The sequence below is a fragment of the Chiloscyllium punctatum genome, chromosome 32, assembly GCF_047496795.1.
Source record: "Chiloscyllium punctatum isolate Juve2018m chromosome 32, sChiPun1.3, whole genome shotgun sequence".
NCBI lineage: Eukaryota > Metazoa > Chordata > Chondrichthyes > Orectolobiformes > Hemiscylliidae > Chiloscyllium > Chiloscyllium punctatum.
In genome coordinates this window covers 13953006-13967751 of record NC_092770.1, presented here as the reverse complement: position 1 = coordinate 13967751, position 14746 = coordinate 13953006, and the positions used below count along the sequence as shown (strand labels likewise).

The 14746-nt window shown below is 40.6% G+C and overlaps 1 protein-coding gene across 3 annotated transcripts in view; it reads left to right on the top strand.

Annotated features, from left to right (window-relative positions):
• Window positions 1-14428, top strand: part of LOC140457902 (ras-related protein Rab-21) — a 44198-nt gene extending 29770 nt beyond the window's left edge. For 2 of the 3 annotated variants that reach the window (XM_072551668.1, XM_072551669.1), the window contains 5 exons: window positions 3817-3924; window positions 5175-5238; window positions 10941-10995; window positions 11093-11181; window positions 12690-14428. In XM_072551668.1, the coding sequence (XP_072407769.1) occupies window positions 3817-3924; window positions 5175-5238; window positions 10941-10995; window positions 11093-11181; window positions 12690-12823 (450 nt within the window). In that variant the 3' untranslated portion in view covers window positions 12824-14428. Of the gene's footprint in view, window positions 1-3816; window positions 3925-5174; window positions 5239-10940; window positions 10996-11092; window positions 11182-12591 lie in introns of all 3 variants that reach the window. The other variant, XM_072551670.1, reaches the window with a different exon arrangement.
• Window positions 14429-14746: the final 318 nt, after the last annotated feature.

The window sequence follows — 14746 nt, the reverse complement described above, 5'->3', positions numbered from 1 at the left end:
CCTAGTGGAACACCATAAGCAGTGTGTTTTCAGCAATTGCTTCTGTCTGTTTCTCCAGAAGTTTATCTTCATTGTCCCCTAAAGATTTGCATGCGTCCTCTTTCTTCCACATGTGGTGCTCTTGACAACATTATCTGTAAGCCCAAGAGCTGCATTAACATTTGCAGATGCTTTCCAGCTGTATTTTTCGACCTCTGTGGCCTCCACTGTGCTAGCGAGCCTTGATGATTTCCTTCTTCTGGTTAGCCAATGTCACAAACACAAAAACTATTCACTTTTAAGTTCCACGACATACTCTACCCCTACAAACCCCACTTACCACTGTCAGTTGAGTGAAACAGTTTAAAATCTTGATATGCTCAGTGTGATTTCGAATTTCAAAATTCATGAAGATGGCTTACTTACATTGTATTTTTGGCCTCTATCTCAGCTCAAACTATTCATGACTTTGCCATTTACAGGCTTGAAAATTATTTGTTTTCTTTGCTGACCTTTCCATCCTCCACTGACTGTCAATGCCACATCTAAAAGTCTGCTGTTTCTGTCCTTTCTCATACAGACCTATCTTCTTCTGGGCAGTCCTATGAGATTGACGATAACTTGCTCTTACTGTGGTTCAGTGAGTTATGAGATGGCTGATGAATGATCCTCAGGCACTGCCACATGTGGGACAGGTGGTGCTTGAAGGGTTGGGCTGATGAGTGTTTTCCTGTTTGTGTACTTTATGCAAGGTCTCAACATCTGTCTGCTCTTGTCAAAGTCTTTCTGTGGTCAGCACCTTCCCAAATAAATGCTGTCCATTTTGGTTGGTTACAAGACAAGGACATCTTAAATAAGGGCATCTCTAAAATGTGTTTCCGCTGTCTTCCTAAGTGTCTTCTGCCACAACTGAATTCAGAGTTGAGCAGTTGCTTTAGAAAACAGAAGTTAGATACAAGGATGACTTCCCAAGTGAAGTTGCTCTTGAATGATTAGTGCCTCAATGCTGATTGTGCTAGCTTCGAAGGGTGCTGTTGTTGGAGGATTCCATTTCCTGTCCCTGGATTTGGAGGATTCTATGAATGCAGCACTGGTAATATTTCTGTAATGTTTTGAGATGCCTGTTGTAGGTTAATAAAGTGTCCAATGAATACAGTCAGGAACGAGGGGGTCATTACTGCTTGGTAAACCATGTCATTAGTTTTGGGTTTGAGATCCTGGATAGATGAGCTGACAGTGCTGAAAATGTGTTGCTGGAAAAGCGCAGCAGGTCAGGCAGCATCCAAGGAATAGGAGAATCAACGTTTCGGGCATCAGCCCTTCTTCAGGAATGAGGAAAGTGTGTCCAGCAGGCTAAGATAAAAGGTAGGGAGGAGGGACTTGGGGGAGGGGCGTTGGGAACGCAATAGGTGGAAGGAGGTCAAGGTGAGGGTGATAGGCTGGAGTGGGGTGGGGGTGGAGAGGTCAGGAAGAAGATTGCAGGTTAGGAAGGCGGTGCTGAGTTTGAGAGATTTGACTGAGACAAGGTGGGGGGAGGGGAAATGAGGAAACTGGAGAAATCTGAGTTCATCCCTTGTGGTTGGAGGGTTCCCAGGCGGAAGATGAGGCGCTCTTCCTCTAACCGTCGTGTTGCCATGGTCTGGCGATGGAGGAGTCCAAGGACCTGCATGTCCTTGGTGGAGTGGGAGGGGGAGTTGAAGTGTTGGGCTACGGGGTGGTTGGGTTGGTTGGTCCGGGTGTCCCAGAGGTGTTCTCTGAATGTTCCGCAAGTAGGCGGCCTGTCTCCCCAATATAGAGGAGACCACATGGGGTGCAGCGGATGCAATAGATGATGTGTGTGGAGGTGCAGGTGAATTTGTGGTGGATACGAAAGTGTCCCTTGGGGCCTTGGAGGGAGGTGTGGGCACAAGTTTTGCATTTCTTGCGGTTGCAGGGGAAGGTCCCGGGAGTGGGGATTGGGTTGGTGGGGGGTGTGGACCTGACGAGGGAGTCACAGAGGGAGTGGTCTTTTCGGAATGCTGATAGGGGAGGGGAGGGAAATATGTCCCTGGTGGTGGGGTCCGTTTGTAGGTGGCGGAAATGACGGCGGATGATACGTTGGACATGGAGGTTGGTGGGGTGGTAGATGAGGACCAGTGGGGTTCTGTCCTGGTGGCGGTTGGAGGGGTGGGGCTCGAGGGCGGAGGAGCGGGAAGTGGAAGAGATGCGGTGGAGGGCATCATCGACTACGTCTGGGGGGAAATTGCGGTCCTTGAAGAAGGAGGCCATCTAGGTGGTACGGTTTTGGAACTGGTCCTCCTGGGAGCAGATGCGGCGGAGACGAAGGAATTGGGAATATGGGAAGGCTTTTTACAGGGGGCAGGGTGGGAGGAGGTGTAGTCTAGGTAGCTGTGGGAATCGGTTGGTTTATAATAAATGTCTGTGTCGATTCGGTCACCCGAGATGGAAATGGAAAGGTCTAGGAAGGGGAGTGAGGAGTCTGAGATGGTCCAGGTGAACTTGAGGTCGAGGTGGGAAGTGTTGGTAAAGACCGCTCCCTCCGTGACTCCCTCGTCAGGTCCACACCCCCCACCAACCCAACCTCCACTCCCGGCACCTTCCCCTGCAACCGCAAGAAATGCAAAACTTGCGCCCACACCTCCCCCCTTACCTCCCTCCAAGGCCCCAAGGGACACTTCCATATCCACCACAAATTCACCTGCACCTCCACACACATCACCTATTGCATCCGCTGCACCCGATGTGGCCTCCTCTATATTGGGGAGACAGGCTGCCTACTTGCGGAACATTCAGAGAATACCTCTGGGACACCCGGACCTACCAACCCAACCACCCCGTAGCCCAACACTTCAACTCCCCCTCCCACTCCACCAAGGACATGCAGGTCCTTGGACTCCTCCATCGCCAGACCATGGCAACACGACGGTTGGAGGAAGAGCACCTCATCTTTCGCCTGGGAACCCTCCAACCACAAGGGATGAACTCAGATTTCTCCAGTTTCCTCATTTCCCCTCCCCACCCACCTTGTCTCAGTCAAATCTCTCGAACTCAGCACCGCCTTCCTAACCTGCAATCTTCTTCCTGACCTCTCCGCCCCCACCCCACTCCAGCCTATCACCCTCACCTTGACCTCCCTCCACCTATCGCATTCCCAACACCCCTCCCCCAAGTCCCTCCTCCCTACCTTTTATCTTAGCCTGCTGGACACACTTTCCTCATTCCTGAAGAAGGGCTGATGCCGAAACGTCGATTCTCCTGCTCCTTGGATGCTGCCTGACCTGCTGCGCTTTTCCAGCAACACATTTTCAGCTCTGATCTCCAGCATCTGCAGTCCTCACTTTCTCGAGACTAGGTGAGCTGACATGTTGGAGGCAATGATTAACTTCATTATGTATGTCTGCCTTTATGAAGAGGAGGGCTCCAAATGTATAGAAAATGATCCATATTTTCCCAGACCTTGCAGTTGATCTCAATTGATGGGAGATAGCTTGGAGGATAACTGTATTTTTCTTGGTATTTTGTGAAAGACCTGTGCTAGTTTCCATACACTCAAAATGTTCCAAGTTCTAACTACCTTGCAACTGTCAGTCCCTGCAGTTATCTTAGTGCTCTTCATGACAACACTTTGTTTCTACATCTCTCTCTATATTTAAGTCTCCTCCAAATCCATTGCAAAGAGTTAGTCTCTTGACTTCTTGAGACACCTTGCATTTTTATTTGCCCATTTGTGAAGAATTAGAACTTTTTATTAGTCCCATATCAATAGAAATCGTTGTATGTTCTGCTAATGTGGAATTAAAAGTAATTATGAAAACAAACCTTTGTGTTCCAAACCAGGATACAGCAGGTCAGGAAAGGTTCCATGCTTTGGGTCCGATATATTACAGAGATTCTAATGGAGCCATATTAGTGTATGACATCACAGATGAAGACTCATTTCAGAAGGTGAGTTCTTAAAGAATTCAGGCATGAAGATGCAATTGAGCTTAAAACTGCATGGTTACAGTTTTCCATAATGACACAGTATAGCTCATACTAAGTTGAATGTTACAGAAGAGAAATGGAAAGATATAGTACTTCGATTTAAGTTTTGTGAAATCTTGTAGTCTTTATTAGTTTGAAGTTATAAATTGGCTCATGCCAGGGCAGTAACAAGTGGAAAAAAAATTATGTCATCACTCATTACTTGATCCATAGAGCAGAGAGACAAACTGTTCGGTCCAACTCATCCATGCTGACAAGGTAGCGTAAACTGTTTTAGTCATGTTTGCCAGCATTTGGCCCATATCCCTCTTGAACCCTTCCTATTCATGCACCTATTCAGGTTCCTTTCAAATGATGTAATTGTACCTGCCTTCACCACTTCCTCTGGTAGTTCATTCCATACACGCACCACCCTCTGTGTGAATAAGCTGCTACTCTGGTCCCTTTTAAATTTTCCCCTTTTCACCTTAAGCCTATGCTCTCTATATAACGCTCTTCTTGCACAATTCAGTGAATTGTTCTTGTCTGGAACAAGCATTTTTCTTATACCCTTTTCCTATGATTGTTTTCATCTTGAAATTGAACAAAAATCCAGAAATCAATTTTCCTAATTGAATTTTTCTAAAAGGTATCTTGAAAATTTAGCTTTCCTAATCCCTTCCCTTTGATCGTTGAAGACTTGTGAGAGAAATGATAGGGCAACATTTGGCATACAAATTAAATATTCCACGAAGAAAGCTTCAGAACTTCACAACCTCCAGATGTTCTTAAATGCTTTATTTTTTGAAGTGTCATATTTGTTGTAATTTATTAAATTGAACAATCAATTTGCACATGGCAATTCTCAAACAGCAGTATGATAACCAGAGTTAGGGAGGGGGGCAGGTGTTGATTGAGTGAACAATTGGCCAGGACATTAAAATAAATCCCCTGCTGTTCATCAAAACAGTACAGACGAATTTCTTACGCCCATCTAAGAGGGTAGGTGAGGACTTGGCTTAAAGTCTAATCCAAAAGATGACAGCTTTAACAATGTAGCACTTCCTCAGTGCTGCATTGAGCTGCAGTCTGGAGTTTTGTGTTAAAGTTCTGGAGTGTGACCTAACCCTCAAATTTACCACAGCTGACGCTTGGATGATAAAGGTTTTTTTATGTGCATTGTGAATGAAGAAACTATGCACTAATACTTACAAAATCTAATGCTTTTTTAGGTGAAAAATTGGGTGAAAGAATTGCGGAAAATGTTAGGAAATGATATTTCTTTATGCATTGTAGGTAAGTGTTCATCTCATCTGCTAGTAAATGATTTTGTTTTTAAATGATAATCTTGAGTTGAATAATGTTTCAGAATTTGATATTGTTCTAAAATAAAGATTTGAATTTTAGCTTGGATGCATATTACATTATCATTGGGTGGGTCAGGAGTAAGTGTGATGTTTGGAGATCAGGAAATCTTGACTTCTTTCTTTCTAGGTTTCCTACCAAAAACCAACCTGCTAGGTTCTCCAACAAACAGACTACATCACAAGACTGCAGCTGTTGTGCTCTCGAAGGTCTAATTGGTGGAGGGGTGAAGACACTGGTGTAGGAGATATAACTGAAGGGGGCGGGGGGCGGAAATTAATGGTGGTGTGGGGCTGAAGAATCATGAAGATGGAGGAGAGTGGGTTGAGAATGTAGAGGTTTATCTGGTAACTTATTGCACTTGGAAGATGCCCTCATCTTCCTACCGCATAAGCTATAATGTAAATGCAGTTATTTCATGAATCCTATTCCTCTCGCTTTCTTTTACCTACTGAGTTTTCCAAGGCCTGGAAAACCCAATTACTATCTATGATTTAAAAATCACTGTTAAAATGAAGGCATGTGACTTCAGTAAGCTATTTTAAAATCAACCTGATTTTTTTCTTTGGCAAACTGATCATATGGAGTGATAAGAATGCTAGATGCCATTAAATTAAACATCTCATTACCTTAACTTCGAATTTATATAACTATAGAACCTTCTAGCCAAAAACCTGGTCATTGAGATATATGATTTTGTTTTAGTATTATATGAGGATAAGATTATCCTGGAGCATTTAAGTTAAATGATTAAAAGATTGTGTTTTATGTCAGCGAAATATTTTTCCCAAAACTTTTACAAACATCCTGTATTTTAAAAGTCAGTATTGAAGATTTCCCTCATGTGCTATTTTGAGTGAAATTTTAAATAATTCTTACAGTTCCATTTATGATTTTGTTAAATGTTCTACGGAGAATAAATATCGCCCTCCTGTCAATGCCTTAACTTTACTAGCACATTCCGAGTTACGGTGGTGTGTGGCTTAAAAGGAAACTTGCAGTTGTGGCATGTCTATGAATCTGCTGCATTTATCCTCCTAGGTAGTAGGGGTCACAGGTTTGGAAATTGCTGTAAAGGGAGCCTTGTTGCATTACTATAATTCATCTGGTAAACAGTGTGCTCCCTTACTACCACTGTGCATTAGTGATGCAGGAAACAAATGTTGATGGTGGCAGTTATGGTGCAAATCAAGCAGGTTACCTTGTCCTGATTAGTATCAAGCTTCTTGTGTTGTTTGAGCTGCACCAATCCAGGAAAATGGAGAGTATTTTTTCTCACTCCGAACTTCTGCCATGTAGATTTTGGACAGGGACTGGCGGGACAGTTTGTAACCTGTGATTTGCTTGTGTAGCCACAGCATTTATAATGTTGATCCAATTCAATTTCTGGTCCATGATAATCTTCCAGGATGTTGATCATGGGGTAATCAGAGACGGTAATGCTTTTGGATGTCAAGGGATTACATTCTCTGTTGCTGTAGATGTCATGCCCTCCTTTTAAGTGACATAAATGTTGCTTGCCACTATTAGCCTAGATCTGAATGTTGTCTAGATTAGAGTGGTGCTGGAAAAGCACAGCAGGTCAGGAAGCATCCGAGGAGCAGGAAAATCAACGTTTCGGGCAAAAGCCCTTCATCAATTCTAATGAAGGGCTTTTGCCCGAAATGTAAATTTTTTGTGAGTAGTGCTGAGCATCATGCAATCATCAGCAAATGTCCTCACTACTGAGCTTAGAATGGATGTGACTCCACTTAGTGGAGAGTTTCTTACTGATTCACATTGTCTAAAGTTTTATTAGGGTTCCTTGAAGACATACTTGGTCTAATGCTGCCTTGATGTCAATAGTAGTCACTCTCACTTCACCTTTGGCATTCAGGTCTTCTGTCTGTGTTTGGACTGGGCCTGTAATAAGGTCAAGAGCTAAGTGGCCCTGGTGCAACCTAAACTGATCAACATTGAGCAGGTGACTCTTTGAAAGTTCACTTGATTGAACTGTAGTAACTCCTTCCATCACTTTGTTCAAGAGCAGACTGATAGAGTAGTAATTGGCCAGGTTATATTTGACCCTCTTTTTGTGCTCAGGACATGCCTGGACAACTTTCCACATTGCCAAATAGATGCCTATAACTGTTCTGGAACAGCTTGGACAGGAGCGCAGCTAGTTCCGGAGCACAAGTCTTCAGCACTAGTGTTGGAGGATGCTGAGATGGGTCCCCCACTCAGCACCTCTGGTGAAAGATGCATGCAAATACTTCACACCTGTCTTTTGCAATGACATGCTAGTTCCCTATCCTTGGGGATACAGTAATTTGTGGAATCTCCAACTCCTGCCAGTTAATTACCATTCGTGACTGAATGTGGCAGGACTGCAGAGCTTTAGATCTGATCCGTTATATGTGGGATCACTTAGCATTCTTTACTGTATGCTACCTCAGGTATTTAGCGTTTCACCAGGTTGACACCTGATTTTTTTAAAGCATGACTGGTGCTGCTCCTGCATGCTGTCCCACACTCTTCTTGTATTCGGCTTATTTTCTAGCTTGCTGGTTGTGATGGATTGGGGAATATGCCAAGTCATGAGGTTTTAAATTGTTGTTGAATACAATACTGCTGCCTGATCGCAAACAGTGCCTCATGGTAGCCCAGTTTTGAGTTGGTGGGTGTGTTCAAAAACTGTCCCATTTAGCAGGTTGATAATGTCACACAGAACAACAGAGGATATCCTCAACAGAGATGATAGGACTTTGCAAGGACTATGCAGTGTTTACTCCTACCACTACTATTGTGGTCAGATGCATCTGTGACTGTTCGATTGATGAGGTGTGATATTGCAGCTGTACAGGATACCAGTAAGGCCACTTTTAGAATACAAGGTTCAATTCTGGTCTCCCTGCTATAGGAAAGATGTTAAATTTTATAGGGTTCAGAAAAGATGTACAAGGAATTGGAGGGTTTGAACTATAGGGAGAGGCTAAGAGGTGATCTTGTAGAGCATTATAAAACCATGAGGGGAATGAATAGCATTAATAGACAAGGCCTTTTCCCCAAGGGAGGGGAGTCCAAAATTAGAGGGCATAGATTTAAAGTGAGAGGGGAAAGATTTAAAAGGATCCAAAGGGACAATGCTTTCATGCAGAGGCTGGTGCATTTTTGGAATGAGCTGCAACAGGAAATGGTGAGGCAAGTACAATGATAATATTTAAAAAGCATCTAAATGGATACATGAATAGAAAGGGTATAGAGGGATATGGGCCAAATGCTGGTGAATGGGACTAGATCACCTTAGGATATCTGGTCAGTGCAGAAGAGTTGGACCAAAGGGTCTGTTTCCATGCTGTACAACTCTATGACTCTATACGTAGAGTTTTGGCCTTATTTTTCCAGTAATTTGTCACAGTTATTATAAACTAAATTTACAAAACAGTGATAACTGTCATGAGTTCCATCTTATCAATGCATGAGACTAATGTCTAAGTGTTAGAATTCCAAAACGATCATGGGATTTGTATTTTGAAAAGGCCAGAAACAAAAACTCAGTTTATAAACTTCATCTTAGTCACAAGATTGTGATCAGCTATTTGACAATATGTCCTGAGTGAGTTTTGTTTCGTACTTCAGCTAAAAGTTGTTTGAAACTGTAATGTCTTATGGAGTGATTTAAGATCATTGTCTTAAACATCAAATATAATAATGTAATTATCTGTACACTTATAAATATACTGCAGTCATTTTCATTTATGTTGTTTGTTGAATTCACCAAACCTGGGTCCAAATAGTAAATAATTCAGGACATCTAATTTGGAAAATGATACCAGAGAATAACTTCAGTGGTCAAGTGATGTCACATATGATGTCACACATGTCACATATCTATGATTTAAAGTATCAATGGTTTAGCTTGTTGGATGTGTTATTGAGGAGTAAGATGCAATTTAAAATTCAGTTATGCTACTAGTGCAAACCCAAAGTTTGAAGTTTTGCCTGTAAGGGACATTGTCCTAGTCTGAAAGTCTACATTGCTGCTTTGTTGTATTTCATCTTGGTGAGATCAAAAATATTAATTGGAAGTTGCTTGGAGGAAAATTTATATCTCCAAGTTAACTGTTTTGAAGGGATGATATTTCCTGTGGTAGGGGAGGTGACAAGAAGACGTGTTTTTAAATTGTTGCAAAAGAGTAAGAAAAGAGGTTACCAGAAATATCTTACAGAGAGAATTATTGGAATGCTGAGTGCCTTGCTAAAGGTAATGTTTGAACTAGAAACCACTGCACTAACAGATCTTTTAAGGAAAAAGTGGGGAAAAATTTGAAATAGAACATGGTTGTGGGCTCTGGGGATTCGAGAAAGGCAACAGGCTTAGTTTTCACTGATCTTGGAAACAACTGGCACAAAACTTGCTGGGCCAATGTAAACATACGTTATCTCAATCAAGAGCATGTAAAGGCTCCTTTGAGCCTACCATACCATTCAGTCTGATCATGACTGATCTTCTACTTCAACTTCCTATTGGATTATTCCCAAATCCTTTAAATACCCAAAAATCTAATGATCTCTATCTTGAATAAACTCCATGACTGAGCATCCATAGCTCTCTGCATAGAGAATTCCAAAAATTCACAACTCTTTAAATACTTAAGCTTCACTTCATCTCAGTACTAAATGGCCCTTCCCTTTTTCTGACACTGTGACACCTGGGTTTAGACACCTAAACCAAGCGGTACTGTCTCTCAGCATCTTGCTAAGATCCTTAAGAAGTGTGTATGTAGCAATTGAATGCTGTGAAAGACATTTAGGTAGCAACTATCACAACCACCAGCTGTCTCCAGGTACCCGAAGATCAATAAATTACTTTTGAACTGTAGTCACTGCTATTATTGTAGGAAATGCAATAGCTAAGTTGCACAAGACCAGACTCCTGAAAAAAAAAACTAGATTCTGATCAGAGAATGCATTATTTTGATGTTGATTTAGAGATCATTGAATTTCTATGTAGTTGGTCTAAACATAAACCAAGATTGTTGGAAATGACCAGATCGCTTTAGGATTGTTGAAATGTTGTGGTTCTGTTCGCCGAGCTGGGCATTTGTGTTGTAGACGTTTCGTCCCCTGTCTAGGTGACATCCTCAGTGCTTGGGAGCCTCCTGTGAAGCGGCTCCTGGCACCCGGAGGAAACATCACAGAAGCGCTTCACGGGAGGCTCCCAAGCACTGAGGATGTCACCTAGACAGGGAACGAAACGTCTGCAACACAAATTCCCAGCTCGGCAAACAGGACCACAACAACGAGCACCCGAGCTACAAATCTTCTCACAAATTTTGATTGTTGAAATTCCAAAACTTTTCTGTATGTACTGTATTATTTCCAGAACTTAGATATGTAAGAATATGGATTTTAGTTAAATAAATGTTCAGAGAATACACTCATGTATATTTGATTTAATGAGCAAAGTTTTTGGTTTTCAGTAAAAAGTTGATGGAATGGTTGAAATTGCAGAATCTTGCATTAAATAGAATTTGATCCTGATTTAAAACTCATTGGCCTTGGTGAGGAAGATTAGAATGCTGTTTGTATATTCTAACCAATTTGAAAGCCTAGTACCTGTGATTCTAATGTTTATGTGCTTCTTTTATCAGGTAACAAATTAGACCTTGAAAAGGATCGTCATGTATCAGTTGAAGAAGCAGAGGTGTAAGTGCACAAACATTCTATTTTTCTCTCATTGCACTAATTGAATTGCAAAATCAGCCTTAATTTAAAACTTGGATGTTAACTGATATTTGTACAGGTACGCTGAATCAGTTGGAGCAAAACACTTCCATACGTCGGCTAAGTTGAACAAGGGAATTGAAGAACTATTTCTTGACCTTTGTAAAAGTAGGTAAAATTTTGCCTCTTAATTATAGCATAGTGGATGTTAACTGTTTGGTTAAAAGTGTTGAAATTCAATTTAATTGTTAGAAGTAATAAAGAACTCTTTGCATGTATCATCAGTGATTCAAACATCTGATGCAAAATGGAAAAAGAACGTTCTTCTTGGTAGATATTCAATTTAATTGGATGTTACAGAAGAGTAACTGAAGTTATTTTCCTAATGTCACTTTTTTAGCACATCTTATTAGACATATAGAAATGTTGAATGGCTGTTTTAAATGTGGCAACAAATTTTTGACACATCCCCTTATCCACTTTGACAGTTTGTTTTCAGTAAATGTTTTCAGTCTGTTAATTTCACAATTCAATCTATTTAGTCCTGTTCCCTTACTCTTTAAGATTTATTTTCTTCACATCCAGTATCCTTTCATATGAATTTCACTTCAAACAATTTCTAATAAAGCATTCTAACTCATTACTTTGTAAAAAAATACATTTTCCTAACCTGTCTTCGTGCCTGGGCAAATCAGTTGATGTGCCTCGTTTGAATTTAAACAAAAGCTGGTTAGTTAACTGTTCCTTGGTACATTCTGTATGGCAATGTCTTTACTAACTGGTGCCAATTACCAACTAATCTGCACCCTCTCCTCATGCAGTGTTAGTTGTCATTCCCTTTGAGATTTTTACGTTGCTTATCTGATGAGTGCAAGACATAAGGCTTTGATAGCAATACAGTACTCAGTCTCTTCTGTACCTTCATAGCTTTCACGATCTTCTAAATCAAAGTGCAAAAAGTGTGTAAACTGTATTTAAACTTCTTTTTAAAATATAGACTCAATGTTATTTCCTTTTTTTTGGACTGAACAAGTTTTACTTTTGTTGAAGAGTTGTGGTGCTGGAAAAGCACAGCTGGTCAGGCAGCATCCGAGGAGCAGGAAAGTCAATATTTTGAGCACAAGGTCTTCATTGGGAATGAAGGGGTGGCCCAAGGGGGCTGAGAGATAAATGGAGGGGATGGGCTGTGGGGCAAGGTATCCTTGCATGCCCTTGGCCGCCTCCACCATCAAACTCTAAACACTGATGCCTGGAGGAAGAACGCCTCATCTTTCATCTTGGGACCCTCCAACCACATGCGATCAATGTGGATTTCACCAGTTTCCACATTTCCTCTCTCCCCACCTTATCCCAGATCTAACCTTCCAATTCAGCACTGCCTTCTTGAACCTGTCCATTTTTTTTCCCATCTATCTGTTCCACCCTCCTCTCTGACCTATCACCTTCACCCTATCTTCACTTACCTATCACATTCTCAAGTACCTTCCTCTCTCCCCATTATCTCTCAACCCCCTTGGGCCACTCCCTCATTCCTGATGAAGAGCTTATGATTGAAATGTTGACTCTTCCTTTCCTTAGATGCTGCCTGACCGGCTGTGCTTTTCCAGCACCACATTGTTTGACTCTGATCTCCAGCATCTGCAGTTCTCCAAGTTTTGTTTTTGACCTATTTTCAGGAATGATAGAAACAGCCCAAGCTGAAGAAAGGGCAAAAGGTAATGGCAATGGCCAATCTGCAAACACAAGAAGAGGTGTACAGATAGTTGATGATGAACCCCAACAACAGAGCAGTGGAGGCTGCTGTTCTTAACCGACCAAAACTGTTGAGCTTTGTTTTTGACGTGGAGACTGCCATGCATCACATCACATTTCTTATCAACCGAATGTTGTGTTTTAAAACTCATCTTAAAGGACTAAAAGTGCTAAACAAAGCGAAATGTGTGACCAGAAGGTTTTGCTTTTCCTTTTTTTTTACACTTGTCTGAACAGAAATGATCTATGGCTTTTGTCATGAATCTTATTTAGAATTGACTTTTTTTTTAATTGAGAAGCTGTATAATTTGCATGAAACATTTTAGCATGTAGAAGCTCCAGTTATATTGTCCTTTTAAAATCAGATCTCTATTATTTAATAACTTATGTACATGTTGAATAGTACACATTTGACTATTTTTGAACATTACTAAATGTGCAGATTCAGTCAATTATTTTCTAGTTTGAGCAGGGTTTTGCACAAGGCTCTCCCTATTATGAGTTTATTCATCTATTTCTTAACATGATGAAAACATGCATAAAAATGTCATATTAAATATTTTATCCACTTTACAAGGTGTGTACATCTTATAAGCTTTAGTTTTTCCAAGAGCCAGTGTGAATGGGGGTTGAAAGCATTTAAACAATGGCCCAGCTTTTGCTGTAACAAATTTTCTAATGGCACCAGTTGTTGGATAGACTTATTCTTCAATGTTTAGGTTTTCCTTTTTGTATGCCAAATAGCTGGAATTTATAGTTGATGATTCTGTAGATGAGGGAAACATGGCACCTGATGCTCAAGCTAACAAGACAAGCAACTATGTCTCCTTAATTAACGAGGCTGAAGGATTGAGGAAAAAAGGAACAATGGCAAAGGAAGTGTAAATTACTGGATGAATTTAATGTCAGCTAAGATGGAGCAAAAAAGCTTGGATTTAGAGAGGAGAGACCAGCGAAAATGCCTTTTTTAAATGAAATTTTATATTTTTAAAACCTTGAACAATTAATGCCTAAAATAATACAATTCCACACTTAACTGTTAATTATCAGCGCTGAGGATCTTGGATGGCAATTTTTGACTGTTATTAGATACTTTAAGAGATATTTACATTTGTAATGACAAGAATTAACTTTATGACCAGTTTTAGTTTGCATCTACTGTGCAAATAAGCACATTGATTGCATTGCAATTGTGAAACACTTTCATGAAATTATCTTGGACAGCAGTTTTAAGGTATTGACATTGACTATGCATATGCTTCTCAACTGTATTTGCTATGTGACATATATGCGTAAATAATGAGAAGAATAGTTAGTCTGTTACTTTGACAGTAAAATCTGGGCCATTGCTTCTGTCAAAGTATATTTATCTCACCAAAATTTGAAATAAAGGGGTGAAATTGACCTTCAGTAGTGTGGAAATGAGTGATAACCAAACTACCCTAAGACCCATTTCCCAACCAATACTTTGGAACTGAAGTAGGCTTTGCAAATTGACAACAAAGGTCTGAGGGAAAATACAGTTTATTAAATTTTTGTGCACAGTGTCTGTGAGAAGAAATGTAATGTTTTTTGGATTATGGTTTAAAGGTGCAATGCAAAATTTCTTACCTGTAAATCTAAATCAATGTAATAAATGCACTAAAGAGGCATCTGTGTTAAAGCACTGCTGGGCGTTTCCTTGATTGGGCTCCTTTAGCATAAATATCTCGTTAAGGAACTGTAATGTATTTTAACCCATTTTCAACAAGTGGATGTTAACATGGTAAGTACAATGGCTATAAGGTTGGTCTTTATCAACTGTACTAAAATCAATTATAGTGAAGTTGAGCATGTTACTACTAAATCTATCGTGAACCTTTTTTATTTTTTTTCAGACAGACATGTCTAGAACCTGTGAAATCATTTAATTGCTTCAAGTCAAACATAGAATGATCAAGTTTAAGAAAAAAACTTGATACTCTATTAAATTCAAATCATG